The sequence below is a fragment of the Hibiscus syriacus genome, unplaced genomic scaffold, assembly GCF_006381635.1.
Source record: "Hibiscus syriacus cultivar Baekdansim isolate YM2019G1 unplaced genomic scaffold, ASM638163v2 tig00004797_pilon, whole genome shotgun sequence".
NCBI classification, from domain to species: Eukaryota; Viridiplantae; Streptophyta; class Magnoliopsida; order Malvales; family Malvaceae; genus Hibiscus; species Hibiscus syriacus.
Window position 1 is genome coordinate 408271 of NW_024062032.1, and position 21078 is coordinate 429348.

Here is a 21078-nt window from a genome sequence, read left to right on the forward strand (position 1 = left end):
GTTATCCAAAAAATCCCTTTTTAAGTAAGAATCCCATTCATTATTACTTTATTATCCCAATTTTCTCATTTATCCAAGACCTTAGAAGTACATGGGGTGTAATCCGAATGGCATTTCAGTAAACGCAACACCTCATCTTCATCCCTGCCAAAAACGTCCGTTACTTGGAACATAACGGCAATAACAAATTTAAAACACGGCTCCATTGTAAACGTTTGGGTCAAACTTCAAATCCTTATATAAAGCCAACGGCTACATTACCGTCTTCCCCCACTATCAAATCGACGTCGACGGTATTGTTTTTAGCAACGGAGTAGAGAAAATCGGCAAAAAGATCGGGCAAATTTGGAAAACGGAAAGAGCACGAATATCGGGAAAAAAAGAGATGACGAGTAGTGTAAATTAATCGGGTAGTTTTGGATCGCCCACCTCTACAGTTGATTGTTGTTTCCAATGTTCATTTTAAAAAGCTCCCATTTTTCAACCTTTGCTTTCGATTCTTTTCCCCTGGTAAAGAATCCGCTGTCTTTCATTGTCAGAGTTTTGGGTTTGGGCCATTTTAGCAGCAGCTAATATCCCCAGTCTCTTGACTGCCATTGCGGAGATTTGAAAGATAGATAATTAGTTATCCCTCTGATTCTTTTGCTTTTGCTTTTTTTCCTTTCTTCAATCGTGCTTTTAGGGTTTTTTTTTTCTTGCAACGGGAATCAACATTTGCAGAAATGTCCGTTGCGAATGTTGCTTGGAGGCAGGTGAGTCAAGAGCCGGTTCCTCCTGCTACCGGTTTTTGCAAGAACCAAGCGGCGGCTGATTCCATCTTGATTTACCTCTCGATCGCCGGTTCGGTGATCCCGATGCGGGTCCTGGAATCAGACCCGATTGCCTCGGTCAAGCTTCGGATCCAGACGTGTGAAGGGTTTGTAGTGACGAAACAGAAGCTTGTTTTCGGAGGCAGAGAATTGGCTCGTAACGATTCGCTTGTTAGAGACTACGGCATTAAAGGAGGTAATGTTTTGCATCTAGTCTTGAAACTTTCCGATCTTTTGCTCGTCACTGTGCGGACGAGTTGTGGTAAAGAATTCGAACTTCATGTTGATCGGAATAGAAACGTTGGGTATTTGAAACAAAGGATTGTTAGAGAAGGGAAGGGTTTTGTTGACGTTAATGAACAGGAAATCTTTTTCAATGGTGAAAAAGTCGATGACAAAAGGTTAGTTGAAGATCTGTGTAAAGATAATGATGATGTGATTCATTTGGTTGTTCAGAAATCAGCTAAAGTTAGAGCTAAGCCCGTCGAGAAAGATTTGGAGCTTTCGGTTACCGCTGAGTGTGATTCCGATGAGCGAAGAGGACGAATTGTAGGAGGTGAACAAGACAAGCCCGAGGGGCTTCAAATTGTGACACAAGAACAAACTGTCAGAGATTTTTGGCTGGAACCTGTTCTCGTTAATCCTAGAGTGAAATTGCCTTCATTTGTGTGGGATATGATCGATTCGACATTCGAAGGATTGCTGGTAGGAAACCGGCCGATCAGATCATCCGAAGGGACCGGAGGGACTTACTTCATGCAAGACAACTTCGGGTTCGATTATGTTTCGATTTTTAAGCCTATTGATGAGGAGCCTATGGCTGTAAACAATCCACAGGGGTTACCTGTTTCAACCAATGGTGAAGGGTTGAAAAGGGGTACCAGGGTTGGAGAAGGAGCTTTAAGAGAAGTGGCTGCTTATATATTGGATCATCCCAAGAGCGGACCGCGATCTTTGTCCGGCGAGATGTTGGGGTTTGCCGGTGTACCTCCTACATGCATGGTTCAATGCTTGCATGAAGGATTCAACCATCCTGATGGATATGAATGCTCACCTGAGAATGTTAAGGTCGGATCCTTGCAGATGTTTATCAACAACTCCGGGAGTTGTGAGGACATGGGTCCTGGTGCATTCCCTGTAGAGGAAGTGCACAAAATCACCGTCTTCGATATAAGAATGGCAAATGCCGATAGGCATGCCGGGAATATCTTGATCGGAAAAGGGGACGATGGCCGGACTGTTCTTATTCCAATTGATCATGGCTACTGCCTGCCTGAGTGTGTAAGTACTATCATTTCAATAATGCATGCATATATGGGATCTGTTACTTGAAAAAACTATTGTTGGTTGAGTTGTGTGGATCCTTTTGAAATTCTGGAAACTCTAACACAGCTATCATTCGAATAATGCTGCTTTGATCTCATGATCCACTTTCATAGCCGCATATAAATATTTCGATTTCGAAACTAAATTCCTTTTGGCTCTACTTGCAGTTTGAGGATTGCACATTTGAGTGGCTCTATTGGCCACAGTCACGGCAGCCTTACTCATCAGACACCATTGCCTACATAAAATCACTAGATGCTGAACAAGACATTGCACTTCTGGAATCGTACGGCTTGGATGTTCCTCTCGAGTGTGCACAGACACTCCGAATCTCCACCATGCTTTTGAAGAAAGGGGTCGAGCGAGGCCTCACTCCGTTCGCTATCGGAAGCATCATGTCCAGGGAAAACATAAACAAGGAATCTGCAATCGAGCAGATGGTTCAAGAAGCTTGGGATTCCTTACTTCCAGGCGTGAGTGAAGCTGCATTTATTCAGAGCATATCGGAAGTCATGGATACTTGGCTTGACAAGATTGAAAGATTGAATACACCCTAGTTCTTTTGTCATCCACAAAAATAACTAGGTGCAATTTCTTTCCTGCTTTCCACATTATGATGAGTCCATTTTTCTGGACTGCAAATTATGAGAATTAGGTGGCTTGACATGCTTTCATTTTTTTATTTTATTCTGTTTCTTCTTTCACTATGTTAAATTATCCTATTTTACTCTGCAAAGTCTCTCCATAGATCACAATAGCTCAAAATGAGCAATAAAACTTGTAAATATTGGTCTTCTAATCCAAAGGTGTGTAAACATTTTGCAGGGTATATTTATGTTATCATTTTTCTTTTAAATTACATGTTATGATTATGTGCATGTATACAGAGCATCATTACAAGTACTAATCGGACTGAACTTTTGTTCTTACCTCTGAGTCGTGGGATGGATCGATTGGGGCTGCCGGGTGAACGCCTTTTCTGAAAAATTTTTATAATCTTTTTTATTTTTTGAAATTTTAAAAATTCACCGTTTAACTTAAAATCTTATATTCTTCCATGCAGTCTCGACCATGTCGAAGCAACCCTTCCACCTTAAGAAAGTGGACCATCACTTACCACGCTTACCCAGTACAGTACTTTTCTTCTAGTTTTAGTTTTGGTACAACAATGAAGCAAAAGCTCAATGAAAATAGGTGAGCTTGTGTTTTCATTTCCTTTTTCTTTATCCAAGGAAAGCTCCCCTTGTCAGTTGAGGAACCTAACGGCTTCGTTTTAATTCCGGTTAAGCTAATGCAAATAATATCCGAGTTTTTTTTAGTAGAAAATTATGGTTACTTTAAGAAGTTTGAGTTTAGTGTTGGGAAAGAAACCGGACACAATAGAACAATAAATTTTCTCTAGCAACACTAATCAACCACCAATCAACCACAACGCAAATAAATAAACACCGATATTTTTAAGTGGAAAACCCCTCTAAATCAAAGGTAAAAACCATGGGACTTTAGAGTCCGATCAAAAACTTCACTATCAACAAATGTTCAGGCACAATATCACAAAATCAAGCCTACAACAAGCATACAATTCCAACAAGACTAACAAATAGTAATCTTTAGCAATATAGAGAGAAAAATGAGAGAATATTACCAAAAATGCAGTTTGCTGTAAAAAGGGTATTTCTGACGCTACAAGACTCGGATGAAAAATTCGACCGTACAAAGTCAAGAACACCTTGTCGCCTAATTGCTGTCCAAATATTAGGTCAATCGAACCACAAATAGACTTTCGACCGAAGAATTGATCACTGTTGCACCAAACTTTTGAAATATGTTTTTCTCCCTTTTGTTTCTCACAAAATGAAGCTTCTCTCACACTATTTCAAAAATTGATTTTGTTGATATGTAAAGGCTGCCCACGTACACAAGATAAAAGCAAATTTCCTTTTTGCAAAATCAAAGACAAAAATAATAATCTTTTTAAGTTGCACCCCATTTTAAGTTGTAATCTATTTTTAAGTTGCAACCCAATTTTAAGTTGTAACCCATTTTCTGGTGATGGGTTCCTCACATAGTGATACTCACTCCCAACAAATATCCCCCCCAACTATGTGGGGAAAGCCTCCATGTCGGCGATCGAGCAAGATGCTTCAAACTTTTCTCTTGGTAAGACCTTCTTCAACATATCAACACCATTATCATCAACATGAATCTTCTCAAGCTCTAACAATTTATCTTCAAGAACATCTCGTATCCAATGATACCTCACATCAATATGCTTAGATCTAACATGAAAAGTTGAGTTCGTACCAAGATGAATTGTGCTTGGCTATCACAATATAGTACATACCTCTCTTGAGTAAAACCAAGTTCATGCACAAACTTATTCATCCAAAGCATTTCATCACATGCTTCGGTTGCTGCAATGAATTATGATTCAGTGGTGTACAATGCAACACACTTTTGTAATCTCGATTTCCATGCCACAGCTCCCCCTGCATAAGTGATCAAGTAATATGAAGTAGATCTCCTCAAGTCAATGTCTCCGACCATATCTGAATATGTATATCTAATAAGAACATGTTTATCATTCTCGAAACAACGTTACATGTTGGAAGTTCCACGAAGATATCTCATAATCCATTTCATTATATTTCAACACTCTCTTTCAGGATTAGAAAGAAACCGACTAACTATACCAACAGTGTAAGCCAACTCTAGTCTCGTGCATACCATCATATATATCAAACTACCCATGGCTGAAGAGTAATGAACTTTCTGCATCTCTTCTTTCTATTTTTATGTGGAAGGACTATGCTTAACATTAAATTTGAAGTGTGTAACAATTTAAGTATTCACCGCTTTGGCTTTGTCAATTCTAAATCTCCGAAGTACCTTCTCAATGTACCACTCATGTGATAACCACAATTTCTTGACCTTTCTATCACGTGTCAAAATTATGAAAAGAATTTTCTTTGATTGTCCCAAATCTTTCATTGTAAAGGATTTACTTAACTACTGCTTCAATTTCTCAATTCTAGAAGCATTACGACTAACAATAAGCATATCATCAACACAAAGCAAAAGGATAATAAAATCATCACCAGAGAATCTCTTGACAAACACAAAATGATAAGAAGTAGTCTTCTTGTAGCCTTGCTCCCCCATTATAGACTCAAACTTCTTGTACCATTGTCTAGGATCTTGCTTCAAAACATACAAGCTATTCTTCAACTTGCACATGTAGTCATCTTTCCATTGTGTAGCAAATCCCTCTGGCAACTCTATGTAAAGCTCTTCTTCTAAATCAGCATGACGAAAAGTAGTTTCACATCCATTTATTTAACCTCTAAGTCATTACAAGTTGCCAAACTCAGTATAGTTATGATAGAGGACATCTTCACAACTGGAGAAAATATTTCTTCAAAACCAACCCCCTTTTCCTGAGTATAACCCTTGACGAACAATCTAGCTTTGTATCGTAGAGATAAAGACTTATTTTCTTGCTTCAATCTGTAAACCCACCAATTATTCAAAGCTCTCTTGCCCTTAGGCAGTTTTACCAACTCAAAGGTATGGTTTTTATGTAAGGATTGAAATTCATCTTTCATCACTTCAACCCGCTGATCTTTGCATTCACTCTCTATAGCCTCTTCATAACATTCAGGTTCTCCCCATCAGTTAAAAAACATACTCATTTGAAGAATACCTGATAGAAAATTGTTAATCTCTAAAAGACCTCCGAAGTGGAATTGCTAGTGAAGCTATAGGTGCTTGTTGATAATTCAAAACATCATCTATAGGTGCATCAAAGTCACCTATATTTTACTGCTCATCATGAACATCACCATGCACATCATCTTGAATAGGATCTGGTGAAGGGTCTAGATGAACTAGATTCACGTCGATTAATTCACCATTATCTTGTGAATTCGCTTTCTCCATATTTTCAATCTCATAAATGGTCGGATCTTCAATGAAGACAACATCTCAGCTTCTCACGAGCTTCTTTTGAACTGGATCATAGAGTCTATAACCAAACTCACCATCTAGACCATAACTAATAAATATGCATTGTCGAGTATTGACATCAAACTTGGATCTTTCATCATTTGGAACATAAACAAAAACTTTACAACTGAACACATGAAGGTGACCATATGACACGTCTCTAAACCAAACTCTATCTGGTAAATCACCTCGCAAAAGAACTCTAGGAGACAAGGAGACAGATTAATCATATGTGCCACTGTATTCAAAGATTTAACCCAAAACGATCTCAGAAGCTTTGCATCTGAAAGCAAACATCTTACTCTCTCAATTAATGTTCAGTTCATTCTTTCAGCTAACCCATTTAACTATGGAGTCTTTGGTGGTGTCCTTTGATGTTTGATTCCCTGTCACAAACAATACTCATGAATTGACCTTGTGTACTCACAACCATTATTAATACGAATGCACTTTAATTTCTTTCTTGATATCTTTCAACTGATGTTTGAAATTGTTTAAACGCATAACAAATTGTTCTTTTGACTTCAAAGTGTATACCCACAACCTTCTTGAACAATCATCAATGAAAGTTAAAAAAATAAAGTGCACTGTTATGTGACAATTCCCTTTATCAGACCACAAACATCTGAATAGACCAACTCTAGCAACTTTGATCTTTTATGAGGAGGACAAATTCTAAAAGAAACTTTTCTTTGCTTCTCCGCTAGACAATGAACATAATTCTTCAGTGTAGCATTCTTCAAACCCGAAATTTGATTCCAAATATATGAAATTAATTTCAAACTCATTTACTTTTGATGAGTTACAAGATGCTTAAAATTGGTTGTATTTGGGACTTGAGACCATGAATTCCAAATATACAAAATTAATTTCAAAACTCAAAATTGAAAATAAATCAATTTTGAAAGCAAGAGTTGATTTTGAAAATCAAAATGAAATTTTGAAAAATGATTTAGATCTTTCAAAAATCAAAATAAATGATTAAAAAAAGAAAAATTTTGAGTTAGAAGTTAAGCTTGAAAGCTTAACAAAAGAAAAAGAATTAATTTCTAAAAACAACTTATTATGTTTAGAAATGACAAAATGCTCACATTGTCATTTTCATGGTCATAAGGAACATACTTGTCCTTTAAAGAAAGGAAAACGTTTAAAATTAGACAAGTATGGGTTACGAAAGGAACAAGGGGCATTGAAACTAACGTTCATGGACCCAAAGCAATTTGGATACCAAAATCTACTTAAATGTCTCTTGTAGGTGTGTGGGAGCAATGGTGATGAAAATGATGATATTCAAGAAGCTCTAGCCATACATGAAAAAGGAATGGGTAACCTCTAAGCTTAATGCTTTTGATTTTGATTATTTGGTTGCTCATTTGGATTTAAGCATGCATGAGTTTTGATTTTAAATGATTATGCATTGTTTTAATCTCATGTATGTTAAAAAGGTTTTATGATGAACATTTTAAAGTTTTAATGATTTTTCAGTATTTTTAGTTCATCATAATAAAATTTTGGTCAAAATTGGTTTTAAATGCAAATGATATATCTCTAACAATTGATATCAACTTTTCAAATACTTTGATTTTATAAATTTTAAATTTTTGACCTAAATTTAAATGTTTATGAATGTGCTTTAAATGAAAATGATATCTCTCTAACAATTGATATCAAATTTTCAAATGCATAACATTTTTAGAAAATTTTATGCATATGCACTTAATTTCAAAAATTGATATTGCATAAAGTATTTTAGACTTGGATATATTGAATTTCATGTGCTACTAACATGTTTGTTATTCTTTGTTGAAATTCAATTTTGTTTAAATGTCATGTTTTTAAAGCTAAATTTTGTTTGGAATGCACTTATTGAGGGGGAGCTTTGATTTTTCAAATAAGTTTTAAATGTCAAATTTACCACTTACTCTCCAAAGTTATTTTAGAACCTTAAAGATGAATTATTTTTTATATAACAAAAAGGAGGAGAAGTTTGGTTTAAAAAATTCAATTTCTTAATGAAAAAGGGGGAGTTTAACATTTTCATATATTTTCCAACAATTGGTAACAATTGATATTTTTTAACAATTGATATCCTTTTGTTAACAATTGATATCTTTTTCATTAAACATTTTATTAAGGGGGAGTTTTGCCAAAAACAATTTTTCAAATGTTTTGTTATATCAAAAAGGGGGAGATTGTTGAATTATGTTTCGATATAACAAATTTAAAGGCAAAATGTTTTTGGACTTGAATTGAATTTATTCAAAGTTTTAAAAAGGTTTCAAAAATAATTCAAAGTCCATTAAATTCGGATTTGAGCAAAAATGCTAAAGTGTATCGATACCCCTATGAGTGTATCCATACACTGGTGTATCGATACCCCCTGCAGGTGTATCCATACACCTGTGACTGCTCAAACACTGAATGTAAATAGTGTACCGATACACCTATGAGTGTACCGATACACCCTACAGTGTATCCATACACCATGGCTGCAACGACTAGTAACATATAGTTTATTTGAATTTAATAAAGGTGTACTGATACAACTTGAAGAGGTATCGATATCCCCTGTTATGGGCAACCTTGTTTTGCAGAAAAGTCATCCCCAAACGGCTCCAAAACATCCGCAACGACTAGATATGACTTCAAACATATTCCAAGCTATAAATACAAGCTAAGGACACTTGAAGAAGAAAGAGAATAACTATCCAAGCATTCAAACACAAGAGAAGAAATTTTCATTCTTATTTTCATTCTCTCTTGTAAATATTGTTCTTGTGAGCTTAATTATTGTAAACACCTACCTTTGAGATGTTTATTTGTTTACTTATTTTATCCTTTTGTAAAGGGGAAATGTTCTAGCTAAGCCCGTGTAAAAGCTAGGGAAATGTTCTAGTTGATCTCGTGAAAAACTAGGGAGTTGTAAAGGTTATCTCTTTGTCCTTAAAAAGAAAGAACAAATTAGTGAATTTGTTGCAAAATCCTTGGTGAGGAGCTAAGGTAGTGGATGTAGACTTGGTTGAGAAGTCAAACCACTATAAATCGTTGTGCAATTCTCTATCTTTCAATCTCTTTAATCCCTAAACACAAAAATCATTCCGACCCCTCTTTGCAACCGATTCGGTTGTCGATTCGAGCTTCTGAAAATCCCAACACGTTTTTAGGATGAAAATTATGATAAATTACGCATTATTATATAAGAGAAGTATAATATGTAGACATACTTAATTTGCATGTCATTTAGACGAAAAGTTTGAGAAATTAGTAGATTGCTCAAGTAGTTGTATACTCTTAAATTTGAGGTGAACTAATTTAATTAGTATGAAGTTTGTATGTATTGTGAAAGAGTATAAATTTAATATTGATGTCATTTGATATTTCTAGAATATATGATATACTGAGTGTTTTGTCAATAGTACTTTTTTCTGCCTTTTTTTGTTAATAAGGACAAACTTTAAATATATAAAAATTACCTAAAATTTATGCTATCTCCTTCCTACAATGTAGAATAGCAACAAATGTCCTAAGAATTAGCCATAACATTTTATATTGAGGTAATACATATGTTGCAAACTCTAGAATATTTTAGGCTTTTTGTTGTTCTTCACAACTATATATATAATTGAGGCAGGTTGCTTTTTGTTGTATATATTAAAGCCCAATTTCTAAATTGATGAATATACTAGTTTACTTATTATAATTGTCTAAAATTTGGTGTCCTGATATAGTGGGTGGTAAACCAAGTTCTAAATATATAGGTTATAAAAGGGCCAATTTTAACATGGAGGCGACATACCATCCCACTTAATGTGTAATAATTAACAAGTTGAATGAGAAAGCTGTCAAAATAACAGGGTACCCGAAACCGGTACCGGTACCTACAAGTTTCGGTTCCGGATCTCAATTTTTAGGAACCGGTTGAACAGGTTCCAGTTCCTAAAAACAACAGATTCTGGTTCCGGTTCCCAAAAAACTAAGCGGGTACCTGATGTTGGTCACTCGTACCCATACACAAGACAAAAAGTAAATTATCTTTTTGTCAAAGTCAAAGACAAAAATAATAAATGCACGGAATAACCTTTTTTTAAGTTGCAACCTATTTTTAAGTTGCACCCCATTTTAAGTTATAATCTATTTTTAAGTTGTACCCTATTTTAAGTTACAACCTATTTTTAGATGCAATACATTTTTAAGTTGCAACCCATTTTTTGGTGATGGGTTCCCCACATAGTAGGACTCACACTCAACATTTGGAACTCAAAAACCTAAATAAATATAACATCTTAAACACTACTATGGTGCACACCAAAGCATGAACTTTTTATTGTAGCAATTTATAAGAGTTTAGCTACATCCAAAGATGTTGAAAATGAGTCTAAACAACAAAGATAATACATTAAAAGATTAGCAAATGTTGCATATATAAGAAGACTAAATATGAAATCATCAACCGATTCAAGTAATTAAAAGGAGTGTTGTTTTCGGGGCCGATTATTAGGGTGCACCCTGAGCGACTGATCAGGGCCCCATCTTTCATAGGATCCCTAATTTTTCTATTATATTTTTTTTTTTATAATTGATTCCTTTAATTTTCTTCAATTTTATTACTTATCTTTATAATTGAGGTTCTTAATTTTGTAATCCTACTTTTTATCTTTATAATTGAGGCCTATAATTTTTTTCAATCCCACTTGTTTACATTTACTCTAAGTTTTTCAATCCCATTTTGTACATTTATAATTAAGCTTCTAATTTTTTTCAATCTCACTTTTACCTTTATAATGAAGACTCCTAATTATTTAATCTCACTTTTTACTTATATAATTAAGGCCCCTAATTTTTTCAATCCCACTTTTTACTTGTATAATTTAGGCACTTAATTTTTCAATCTCACTTTTTAATATATAATTTCACTTTTCAAGAATACTCATTTTTTCACTTCACATTTTATTTTTTAGCCTATTTTAGTTCTTAATCAAATGTTTTAATCTCAATAATATATTTAAATTCATTTAATGATTTTATTATCATACAAAATTAATGAGTTTTCTAAGATATAATTAAATCCTACAGCTATATATAGCTTAATATCTAAAATAGCCCCAATACTTTAGTAAAATTCTTTCTCTGGCCCTTTAACTACTCTTTTGGTAATTTAACTCAACATTTTTCTGTTTATCAAGTCGATTGATGTGGTTGCGACCCCTCTAAGCTAAATTATGGGTTATCTTCATTGGCCTTCAGATAGCTTGGGAACAAGGGTTTGAACTTGGCATGATATAATCTGATTCTCGTGAAGCAGTCAACCTTTTGGATACGCTTCTAATGACCTTCCTCTTGTACAAGCAGACAATATTAGCAGAAAGTCTTGGGCAACTGTAAACACATGTTTTCGTCTGAAGAATACTTCAACTTTTATTTTTGTAAATATAGAATGGTATATATACAAATATATATATATATATATATATATATATATATATAGTTTTAAAAATCATATATTATATAAAGTTTTGGAAATAGTTTTAAAAAATATATTATATAGATTGAAAAATAGTATATAGTTTTTTAAATATATACATTATATAGTTATTTTAATTCATTTTCATCTTTTATTATTATTATTATTATTATTATTAATTTGGTTTATTTTTATTAATTGAAGGTTCAATTCGGTCCAAAATACAAGTCCAAGTCCAAATGAGGAGTTAAATCAAGGTCCAGCAGATGCATTCGGAGGATCCAGTAGGAATGGCCGCGTGACGTCCCAGATCAAATGGCAAAAGGGAATGCAAGGACAGAAACCCAAGCATACAGGCCTGCGAATGGCCCAAACCAGTAGCCCGTATGTAATTAGGGTTTCATAACCCTTTGTATCAGTGCCGCCTCACAGATTCGTTGGATCTGATACAATCCAACGGTCTGGATTGAAGACTAGATTAGGGTTTTATCATAACCTCAAATGAAGACATGCGCAGCATGGGGACAGTTGTCAGACCTGTTTCAGATTCAACGGTCCAAAATTATCAGGGTTAGGGTTTCCTTGTAACCCTTTCTATTTTCACATCACATCATTGGAACCGTTAGATCTAACCCAATCCAACGGTCCAAGATCAAGGAGTTCTTAGGGCTTACACAACACCAACAGAAAACCCTAGCGCCGTCAAATCTACATCGACTGATTTGGAGAAAACCTTATGGCCGGGAGGTGGATCAAACATGAGAAAAACACGTGACTTTCCCAATCCTTCGAGCACACGTGAGAGGCCTCGATGGCGGTTTCTTTCCCTAGCAGACAACAATGATAAGTTGATAACAATTCTAGCACACCCAACGACCTCCAACAGTACGAAATCAACAATCCTCGGCACTGTGATTTTGTGATTTCCATGCAAGCAACAAAATCACAAGAAAATCAAAGACTGATGATTTTTTGAGGTTTTTTTTACCTCTGTAATCCCTTTGTAAAACGATTATATAAACCCAACAAACATTTGTAAGGATTCACAACACTGAAACCAAAGAAAAAGGAGAAATACCGTTTTGAAGGTATCCATTTTTACGATTTATTTTTTTATGCTTGTTTCGAAACGAAAATGAGAAAAGAGGGAAACGGTTCACATACCTCTATCGTTTGAAGTCCTCTTCGATCGTCAGGGGGTGAGTTGAAAGGATGGAGAGGGGCGAGGCGGCCCAAAGGTCAAGTCTTCTAGGTCGTTTGGAGTTTGCATGTTAAGTTTAAGCTTAGATTCTTAGTTTGGTAAGAAAAACCAAATGTTTCAGTCAAATGGTGGTGTCGTTTGCGTTTTCTGACCACCGCTGGTGGTGGCCGGAGATTAGGAAGTCGTGAAGTGATGAGGGTTTAAGGTAAAGTTATAAAGGAGGAGCTACTCGAGATCGACTCGGTTAAGGCTCGATAAATACTCGGATCGAATAGACTCGACTCGAACTTGAGCTCGATTCGAATTGTTAACGAGCTTTCATATTTAAGGTTCAAGTTTGAGTTTGAAGATTCAATCTTGTTAAGTTTAAGATTTTTTTTTTCATTTCGAGTTGCTCACGAGATTCAGTTCAGGATTTCGAGTTCGAGTCGTGCTTAAAAATTTTAAGCTCACAAGTTTTTGAGTCGAGTCGAGTTCTATTTCGGAGTTTTCGAGTCGAGTCGAGCTCAGCAATACTTGAGCTCAACTCGACTCGTTTACACCCCTAGTTTAAGGTTTTGAGTGGTTTTTTGTTGTTGTTGTTGTATTTCTAGAGTTGCCATTACAGTCGAGCATATGAAGACATATATACATGTATTGCATTTTATCTTTATTTTTAATTTTCTGACTGCCGGAGGTCTTCCACGGAAGCTGCTCTCAACCTGGTGTTAGGGGCAGCCTACTATCCTAACTCCCCCTTACCCCATTGCATATGGGAATAGGGTTTTGTTGTTGTTGTTGTATTTCTAGAGTTAGATCTAGGGTAATGCTAAGTTAGGCAAAAAAATATTCTTTACAATAAATATTTGGGTTTAATTAAGCGTAGGTCATCAACATTTTAGTGTGTTTTTGCAAAGTAGTGCTTATTTTCTTTGTTTTCACGGACTGTTTAAATATGTAGACCACATTTGCATGATTTGCAAATTTATGTTAAATGTAAAGAAAATAGAAAAATATCCTCTTAGATCCTTTCAATTTAATCGTGTTTTTTTTTCATTTTTCATCACCTGTAGTGTTCGTTTCGTATTTGATTTATTTTTAATGTCCTGATTGGATGATTTTGTAGATTAAATTTTTTATTGTATTTTAGGCTTATAAAAATGTGAAATGATGCTTTAGTCATTTGAATTTTAGGGTATATTTACATTTAGGTCACCGTTAAATATCCGAATTGCATGATTAATTTCAACAAATAGTTAATTTACTCACTATTCTTGAATGGGTATATTTAGATTAAATTAGTCCTTAAATTATTCCGATTTTTTCAATTTAATCTTTAGATTAGTTTTTTAGTCTTAAAACTACTTTGTTAATAATTTTATTCGATAACTTATGAATAATTAATTAATCTTTAAGGTTTTTTTGTATGATTTTTAACATATGTCTTTATGCATGTCTATTTATTCAATCAATTTATTTTCCTTAAAGTTCTTTTTCATTAACTTTCTAAGGCTATCCATTAGATTTAAATTTTCTCAACTTATTTTATAATTAGAGCCTTAACTTTATACTTTTCACAATTTAGTCTTTGGACCTTTTTAATTAGATATTCATTTTACATAAATAATTAGGCTATTAGTTAGAGCTTCCTTTTTAGGTTAAATTTCAATTTAGTCCTTTAATTTAGAGAGTAATATGAATTGGCTTTCGCATTAACATGCTCGAAGGACCATTTTGATTATTCGATTTAATAAAAGGTTAAAGTTGATTAGGGTTAATATTAGAGCCTCCATTTTTAAGTTTAATACTTTAGGTTCTTCAATTTTCATAATTTGACACTTTAATTTAGGAAAGTCTTAATTAACCCACATAAAATAATTAGGTTTTAAAACCATGGTATAATTTTATTTTATTTTAAAATAAGGCAATGTTTATTTATCAATGAATTAATATTGTATCTTCCGTGTTATACACAAGGGGTAACTACTGGTAATTCCTGAAGTAAATCAACATCCTTTTTAAAACATGTAATCACCATTTTTTGTCCTGCCACCACACCATGCCCTGCACACCAAATCAACTGCAGCACCCAAGCCATCCCTACTCAGCGCTAGCAGCCTCCCCACCATGCCCTGCCATCGGTTGCTGCTGCCTATGCCTCTCTTCCCATACCACCATCCCAAGCTCACCAAACATGCCACTACCAAGCTTCACGTCAGCCTCTATATAACACTTATAAAGGAAGATAAAAAGGGGGACTTTTCATTTTTTTCTTTTCCTTTAAAAAAACAGAGATTTGTAAGGGGCCTCCCCATTGTTTTTAAGAAATCAATACAAAAAAAAAATGTTTCAAAGGTATCTCAATCTTCATATTTCATTTTTCAGCATCCAAAATATATCTTCATTTGTTATTTTCGAAACCAAAATAAGGTAAAAAAAGGAGAGTTTCGACCGGTTTACCTTAGTTCGTCGTCGGAGTCGGGAACCCGAGGGTCAGGGTTTGTTTTTAGGCACTTTGAGGGCTCGGTTAGAGCCTCATCGGAGTTGAGTCACCTTCTTCGGTCGTGTTTGGGGGTCTATTAGAGTCGGTGTGGCCATCGTTAAGCGGTGGCCGACGTTGTTAGGTGGGGGTTTGGCTTTTAGCCATCTCGTCAGCCACACGTGAAGGAAAAGGGGAGAGAATGAAGAGAAAAAGAGAACGGGGGGTTAGTTTAAGTTTAGTTTTTTTAGATTAATAAATTAGGTTATATTAGTAAGTTTTTGGGATATTCACAGCAAGTCCTCTCGGTTTTGGCATGATCTTACATTTTAGTCTCAAAGTTTATGGGCAAATCACTCTTTAGTCCCCTAGGTTTGCCTTTTTTACATCTTAGTCACTAGGAGCTTTATTTTCTTTCTTTTTCTTATTTTATCATTATGCTTTATTTTGTTATAATTTAGTCACTACTGTTATCCTATCTGTTTGGAATTTTTCATTGACTTTCAAATTGTTTCATTTTGGTAACTGTGTGACTTTATTTGGTTTTGTCTCTTTTTTTTATTATAAATTTGATGCTTTAGTTATAATACATTCATTTTAATAACTATTTATTTCTGATTCAGTTATTTTTTATTTTGTTATAATATGGTCACTTATTTGTCTTTTATTTTAAATATAGTGGTTCCTTATATATATATATATATATAACCCATGTTTTTTTAATCACCATTTGTTAAGGTTGCAGCTACTTTATATTCAATATTAATACTTGCTAAGATTTCGTTATACTCGTATGCTTTCAAGAACACTCTATCATAGAATGGGCGTGAAAAGCACTGCTTGATCGAAGTAGTGCAATTTGATACGGTATTCGAACGAAAAGTGAACTTGAAATAAATCAAGTTTCTTTTTATAAAAATGATAATTAATTCGTTTTTATTTTAATTCAATTGATGTAAATCATGTTTCTTTAAATAGTAAGCTATTTTATGCAATTATTGATATTCAATTTACATTCGATTTGTGCTTCTTGATAACGTTGAGAGAGGACATATATTGTATAAAAGAGAAATAGATGGGATAATCTTCCCATTAGAGGACGTGCAAATCCTGTGACTTATTCTCAAATTAAGGAATGTTCCCTAATAATTAATCCAAAATAAATTAATTCATGTTCAATAAAAGAATTATACTTTAAATATTGATTCAATTTTTTTTAATTTCCATCACTACAATATAAAAGAGACTAAGTACCAATTTTTGGGCGTTGTGGGGGTGCTTACCCTCCCCATGCTTAATCGACTCCCGAACCCTTCAGAATGAATCTTTGATAAACGCATACCAATTTTTGTCTTAAAAATGATTTTTCTTAAAATTGGTTTAAAGGATATTTTTAGGTATTCGACCTACCTAATCCAAAGGTCATAAGTAAGTTGTAATTTAGGGTTTTCATCAAAAACTTATTCGTTCGTCAAAAAAGACGTTACGACAGCATGACGACTCCGCTGGGGACACTTTAGAGTATCAGGCCGTCAGTCGCTTATATATTGTCGTGGTGGTGGAAATTATGAGTTTGAGTCTATAGTTAGCTTATGATCCTTTTATTGAATTTCACATTATTTCTTTATGTAAACAGTTGTGCTAATGTTCAAATTCATGCTTTCAGTTTTACCAAAAAAATTTCTCGAAAGTACTCATTTTATTTTTGTTGTTTTGTTTGGTCGAAGATTTGTGTGTTCCTTCTTACACACTTCATATGCTTTTACATGACATAAGCTATAAAACCGAGCTCTGTCCCAATTAATTAGGGGTAAATGCTTTGCTATCGCAAGAATTTATTCTTCGTACGAGCCTTAGCAAATAACCTCTGGGGTACATATGCCTTATACCTTTGTATGGATTTATTCCTCGTATGGGTATAAGGAAGTGAATCCCCTTGAATTGAACTCAATCCGTTTATGCCTATAATGGGTGAGGATTGAGGGCTTGGCAGCCCAATGGGGCACGAAAACAAGGACAATTTATGTACATTTCCCTGTTAGAGCCGAAACCATACATATAGTGAACCATAGAATGATTATCCTAGGTAGAGCCATACAGAACCTTTGTCTGTTAGTAGGAACCGAAATATGTGTACACGAAAGAGAAACAAATCTAAACCTTTACATTTTTCTTTGAATTCATATAATAGATTTCTTTTGGAAGCTGTGAATTGGATACCATGCGGATATGATTAATTTCTTGAAATAAATCATTTTGGGTAGAAAACATGTCCGAGTAAGATTGCTAATTAATAAAAGCATGTTTGGGTAGATATCATGATTGAGTAGGTGTAATATTTATCTTTAAATATCATTTTTAACTCTATTGATTATCTTACCTGTACTAATTCATTTATTCTCTTTTTTTCATTTATCGTTCTTTTTTTGCATTGCATTTTTATGACATATTGGAAAGGTGTTAATCCGTAATTTACTATCAAATAGAAATGTTTCATAAAGGGGAGAAAAATGTTTCAATCAAATAGCCGCATACACAGACGTGCATTGATGGCTAAAAGAAGTCTAGAGAGAACAAAGATAAAGTATCAACCTACTTTAGACCAACGGAGAACATGTCTGTAAAGATGGACTATAATGTAATAGTGAAGACTTTTATCTCTAATGAAACTTGTTTTATGATATTCATCTTTGGGACTAACACTTTTTACATTCACATTTGCATCTTTACATTCTGTATGACATTTATTTAGGCATTTTTACATGCATTAATCATGGATACATGGTTTTAATTCTTGGAGGGCTCTAAGGATGTGTTTCTAATTTCACAACTTCATTCACACAATACTAATAATGAAAGCAAAATTCAAGAAACTAAAGAAAGAACTGGAAGAGAATTTACAAAATTATGCAAACATATTGGTAAGCTAAAATAGAGCAAGCGCAGAAGGCCACTGTGGATCTCATCTTACAAAATCAAGACAACATGGTTGACCAAACTGTAGCAAAATTGACTAGGCTCAACCAAGAAAGAGGCAAAGAGAAAATTTCCTCAACCATGGAAACCTTTGAGTGTATGATGGCACATGTTAATCCACAACTACTCATTTCACCCGAGAGGCTTCTAAGCCACCAAGTAGGCTTCTCTACCACTAAGACTCAAGCAACTGTGTTAGATCCTTAGGATAACCCTACTAATCACAACATCTCTGATCCTGATAAGATGAAAAAAATCCAAGAATGAGATCCCTGAGAACTTAAAAAATTGGTGCAGAGAGATATTCAAATGAATGAGAGGACAAAGCTCTCATAATGAAATGGATGCAAGTGAACTAGCCTTGGTTCCTGACTTGGTGCTCCTGCCCAAATTCAAAATGCTCGATTTTGAAAAATACAAAGAAACTAGTTGCACTACTACCCATCTCACGATGTTTATTCGAAGGATGACTGGATACACCAACAATGATTAGATGTTGATCCATTGCTTTCAAGAAGTTTGATTGAACCCCGCTTCTAAGTCGTATAATCAACTGAGTCGTATTCAAATTCGCTCATTGAAGGATTTGGCTCATGCATTTTTTGGTCAATACAAGCACATGACTGATATGGTCCCTGATCGAGCAACGCTATAAAATATGGAAATGAAGTGTAATGAGGGCTTCCGAAAATATGCACAATGATGGAGGGATGTTGTATCTCAAGTGCATCCACCAATGATTGAAAGGGAGTTCATCACTTTATTCATCGATACATTAAAATATTCATATATTAACCACATGTTAGGGCTTCCACTAAGATTTTATCTGATGTCATCATGTTTGGAGAAATGATTGAAAGAGTTATAAATAATGACAAGATAAGAGGCACTAGCATACTACCATTGAGAAAAGAGCTGAAATTAACATAATTGGATCTTATCTAGCTAATCAAGGGACCAAACCTCATAAGGTGTTTCATGAAAAGACTTTCATCAATCCAATTCCAATGACATATAAGGAATTGCTCCCAATGCTAGTTAAGAAGAACCTTCTGATTCCAGTTCAATCCAAACCAAAAGAGGCCTCATATCCTGAAGGTCATGATGTTAACGCCATATGTAGCTATCATATTGGGAGTTCAGGGTACACCACTGAGAATTGTAGGACATTGAAGCGTAAGGTCCAAAATCTGATTGATTTAGGGACGTGGACATTCCATATGTAATGGGGCATTCTGATCATGAGTAGGCTACGACATCCATCTGGAATTTTTGTTTCACTCACATCAAAAGTATTTAATCTTTTTTGAACTTGTTTTTCTTTCTTTCTTCCTATGTTTAAATGTTTGTAAGTCATTTGGCATTCAAACATTTTAAATAAAATGTTACCTTCTAAGGTTATGAGCAATGAGAAAATTTTAATCTTGAAATTCTTTGAATATCAACTCAATTAAAAGCTCTTTAATAATTGATGTTATAAATCTTTGACAAATGAAAGGATTGAACCTCTGCAAAATAAGGACTATTGATCCTAATCTAAAAGCTACACCCGAATATCACACTATTTTCTTATTGAGACCAAGATAACCATGTACTACTACGAATAGACAATCAAAGGGCTTGACATTCAGATATATGTTAGGAGTGGACAAAATGGGGCATCTCATGTGTATGATCTTGTAAAGCTGATTAGATTATACTTCTGTGAATAACGTTCAATGATGATAATGATCTTCACAGATGGAGTAGTTGGGTAGATGAATTTAGTTTAGGTCAGCTGCTTGGAAATTAAACTCTAAAGATGAAATTCTCTGACCTCCAACGACACCCAGACTACAATAGATTCTTCTCAACGAGCTTAAGAAATCTTGAATCCTAATACCCAGAAAATTAATGAAATATTTTTACAAGGTAAATGCAATAAAGCTAAAGCTATTATGCTAAAGCAATTGGTTAGAGAGATAACTCAAAAGCCCTGACTATATGAATATATTATATTCAAAATTGTGACATTGATCATATACCTAGCAGTTTGGTGTTTGCTCCATTATGGCTGTCAACTCAAAGACTTTGTGACAAGTTGAATCCCTCAACTATGCCAAAATAATGGCAAACTAAATCAAAGCAATAAAATTCAAGGAAACAACAAAAGTTTAAGGTTTGAATTAATAAGGAGTGTCAGTGGATGATGAACTAAGGGGGTTGAAAAACATCTATTATAGTCAACTTCACACAAGCACTCAAGAATTATGTTCTTAGACTGATATTTATGCACTGTCTTTACTAAAGAAGTATATGAAGCTTGAACAAATGGAAGATTTCAGAGAACTGAAATAGAAATATCCTAAAAAGTCTAGCAATTGATTATGCCAGTTGCATAATTTTTTCTACATCCGATCAAAATGCCAAGCCACGAAATAGGGGCATGTTATAATGTTCACAATGATCGAGAAAAGAAAAAATGACAAATTTATGAAACAAACCTCAAAATTTAGGTAGCTAAACTCAAAACCAATTTATCGATCCTGACATTTTTCATATATTTGTATCTATGAAAGATTAAAAGAGCATTTGATTCTTTGAATATTCAATGAACTCATGTTTTATGATATGCTTCAATTGTGAGCCCAAAGATGAGGCATTATTTTAGTTTCTTCAACAATAAAAATTGACATATTTTTTAAATTTCTTCATTGAATTTTTTTCAAGGGAAGAAAAATATTTTCAAATAAGATAATCTCTCTGGAAATATATCTTGGAATTCAACAAATATCTCTCAGAAACAGAAGTTCATGATTGAAGCTGGGGCAAAGGAAGCTGAATTTTTTTGGGACAAAATTTG

At 34.2% G+C, this 21078-nt stretch overlaps 1 protein-coding gene across 1 annotated transcript; it reads left to right on the plus strand.

Annotated features, from left to right (window-relative positions):
• The first annotated feature begins 279 nt into the window (after positions 1 to 279).
• Positions 280 to 2815, plus strand: LOC120198790 (phosphatidylinositol 4-kinase gamma 2-like). The gene is made up of 2 exons (XM_039200058.1): positions 280 to 2090; positions 2303 to 2815. Exons 1-2 carry the CDS (start codon positions 723 to 725, stop codon positions 2690 to 2692), a joined length of 1758 nt encoding a protein of 585 aa, XP_039055989.1. The 5' UTR covers positions 280 to 722; the 3' UTR covers positions 2693 to 2815.
• Positions 2816 to 21078: the final 18263 nt, after the last annotated feature.